The following is a 3,561-nucleotide window of genomic DNA, read 5'->3' as shown; positions in this document are numbered from 1 at the left end:
GGTCATAAGTTACTACTAAATTTGAATACCTGAGATATGCAACCACCAAGGCCCATGCCCTCAAAGAATTGATGAAAAGACAAGGCAACCAAGAGAGGCTTAATGCTATCAATGCTATTTGCAGTTCCCAAAGATATTCCAATTATTACTGAGTGGACCACTATTCCTATCTCCAACACCTGAAACACCCACAACACACCAAGCCAAAGTCCACAAGCCCCCAAAGTCAATAATTAATTATAATTGATTGAAAAAAAAATAACAAAAACATGGGGTCCGCATTAGGGTTAATTTTTTACATATCAGTGATTTAAATGTAAAACACAATATTTTTGTGTTTTATATTATTATGGAAGTAATGTAAATTAATATTGTAATTTTGTAATAAAAATATTTTTTATTTATAAAACGACAAAACGTTATAAAAACCCACAACAATATAATACATAATTTAAGCTTTTTTGAAAAAGTTATCCCCGAATAATTCAACAATAAAAAAAACAGTGAAATATAATTACCTTTAAAATACTTGTTAGTTGTTAAGAAACAAATTTGTGATTTGTGTTTATTGAATGTGTATGTTGAGATCAAACTACAGAGCCAGAGCCTAACGAATGCCGTAATGCGTGAACTGATTTTTTTTTTTTTAACTTATATTGTAACTTGTGTGATGTGTCTCTATATTTTAGTATAAATGAGTTTTACACTGGTATGAATATTTGTTTATTTTTTAGTAATTTTTATTTTTCTTAATTTTTTCAAAAATAAATAGATAAAATAATTAACAAGAATAATTATTAATAAAAATAGTTCAATAATTTTATTTATGTTTATTATTTATAATTTTATTTTAAATCAAATTAGAAACGTACAGATCTACAAGATTTTTACAAGTGTTTAAGCCTATCATTTGATGATTCCTTCTCCATTGTTTTTAATTTTTTTAATTAAAAAAAATTGAAAACAACCAAAACGTGATTAATATTTTGTTTTAATTACTCTATTAGTCTCAATAGTTTTGCGAATTTTCAATTAGGTTCCTATGCTTTTTTTCTTTTTAATTTGGTCCTTGCACTAATTTTTTTTTTCAATTAAGTCCCTCTTCACAGTAATTAGTTTAATTAAATAGGGACCCAATAAAAAAATTAGTGCAGAGACCCAAATAAAAAGAAAAAATGTATAGAGACCCTATTAAAAAAAATTGGTACAAAGACTCAATTAAAAGAAAAAAAAGTATAAGAATCTAATTAAAAACTTTGCGAAACTATAAAGACCAATAGAATAATTAAACTTAACATTTTCTATTTCAGATTTAAAAAAAATACAAATAAAAAACGACACTACCATTTTGTGGATGAAAATTTTTTTTTTTAATAAAATGTTTTTGTCATTTTGTATTTAAATAATTTAAAAAATATTTTTTACATACAAAATATAGATAATGTTATGTACTTTTTAACAGTAAAAAGTCTTATAGCAGTATAAAAATTCACCTACACTAAAATATAAAGGCATATCACATAATTTATTACAATATTAAAAAAATTAATCCACTAAAGTCACTTTAATTTAGTGTATAATTTTTGTCTTTATTTTTCTCTAAAAAATATTTTTATTTATATATGTATTTATAAAAATAAAATTCGTTATTACTAAAATGGAATGGTCCATTAGTAAATATATTTAGCGCTTATTGATATGCTAAATAATAATAAAAATATTGTGTATACACTAAAAATTAGCTAAATTATTATGTGTACACTAAATTAAAAGTAACTCATTAAATCTATCATCATATATTTATATATTAATATATATAATTTAATTTATTTTTAATGTATAATTTATATTTTAATATATATTTCTTAATAGTTTCATTTCTCGATAATAGGGAGAAAAAAAAAATCTTACTTGCGATATGATTCTCTTCCTAATTAGTTCAGATGTTACCAAACCCTCGGAAGAATTAGCTGAACCATGAGCATGACCATGTGTGGCATGTGTATGAACATGTATATGACCAACATGAGCATCATGACCATGACCATGACCATGACCATGATTACCCATTTCTTCATCATCAGCAGTAGGAACCTGCTTTGAAATATTAAAGTGTTGCCTATGATAATAGCCACTGGCAAAAGAATCCACCATCAAAGTTCCAATGGAAGCTAACATGGCAACAAAAGCAGCAAAAGGGAAGTTCCCCCACATGGGATCAAGCTGCGTAAGGCATGGCGAGTTCAAGCTCTCAAAGGCCTCTGGTAGAATATGGATGAAGCCGGTGGAGAGAATGACGCCGGCCGCGAACGCCTTAATCATGAAGAAGATGTCGTTCTGAGGGTTAAGTGCTGGGATTCTCTTGCTCACCAATGGTAGGCTTACCCCTAGAGCGCCCGCCACTAGAACGGAAGCTATGGAGATGATTTTGTAGTGAAGAATGACTTCCATTGAATTTGAACCGTCCTTGGGTTTGGTTTCTTGTGTTGTGTGATCACATGTGCAGCTACATGAACCCATGGTTGGGAACATGAAGACAAGAATAATACATGGGCATACAAAGTTGAAGATGGTAAATGATGAACAAGCTTGGGATTTCATCTTTCTTTTTCTTTTTTTAATTTAGTTTTTTGGGAAGGGGGAAGAGAGAGAAAAAAAAAAAGGAGGGGGGTGTTGAAAAGGGGAAGTTGGATGGTGTAGGAAAGTAGGGAATATGTATGGCCGTGTGAGAATTATTTATAAGGAAGATTTGTTTCAGTTTTGTTAGGTAAATAATAATTTTTATAAATAATATGAATAATAAATTTTAAAATTAGTTCAATAAGATAAAAATATATTACATCTTTATGAAAATTACAAATAAAAAAAAGGTTATCATATGTATAATTATATTATTCACTAAATTCATTCTCTCTATACTTTTTTTTCTTGTTAAAGAGAAATATATAAAGGTTTTTCTCTTTTAATAATTAATTAAATTTTGATTGGCTCTCGTAGAAAGAAGTTGCTAACAGCTTAATCAGCCTAAAATGCAAAGGAATAATAATCTATTAACAAAAGCAAAGATGCATGATCTACAAAAATTCTGCGTTTCTTATTTGTACAAAACAATATAAAAAATATTAAAATATCAAACAATATACACAAATTTTAAATGACTATATAAATTATATATAATTTTGTTTTTAAGTCAATACTAATTAATATTTCATTTTTGGTTTACTAAAAACATTGACTTCCTAGTCTTTTTCAAAAGTATATTATAAGTAGTTTAACCTAAGGCATTATTTTACTGTTTATAAACTTGTAATGATTTTGAAATTTTATCGAGACAATTTGATCGTATGTTATTAGTGGTCCTTAAAATTTTCATTACCAAAGCCTATTATAATTGAGAATGAATATTCTCATGTGAAAAGCTTATGTAGCATTATTGATCAGATGTTTTTGTGGGTCTATATTTACTCATATTTTTTAATTAATGATAAAAATCAAAGTTTAGAAAAATCATACGATACGATCGATTCTTCTCCTTATGGTAAATAATTGTTGTTTAGTAAA

General features: G+C 27.0%; 1 protein-coding gene across 1 annotated transcript in view; it reads right to left on the bottom strand.

The window, feature by feature from the left end:
• Positions 1 to 2,707, bottom strand: part of LOC107611931 (zinc transporter 1) — a 5,822-nt gene extending 3,115 nt beyond the window's left edge. Inside the window, exons 1-2 of the mRNA XM_016313798.2 lie at positions 1,912 to 2,707; positions 30 to 179 (exon numbers count right to left, since the gene is read on the bottom strand). Coding sequence (XP_016169284.1) covers positions 30 to 179; positions 1,912 to 2,601 — 840 coding nt within the window. The 5' untranslated portion in view covers positions 2,602 to 2,707. The remainder of the gene's footprint in view (positions 1 to 29; positions 180 to 1,911) is intronic.

This window comes from Arachis ipaensis, chromosome B08 (assembly GCF_000816755.2).
Source record: "Arachis ipaensis cultivar K30076 chromosome B08, Araip1.1, whole genome shotgun sequence".
Classification (NCBI taxonomy): Eukaryota; Viridiplantae; Streptophyta; class Magnoliopsida; order Fabales; family Fabaceae; genus Arachis; species Arachis ipaensis.
Note: the sequence above shows the minus strand (reverse complement) of the source record. Positions and strands in the feature narration are given on the sequence as shown.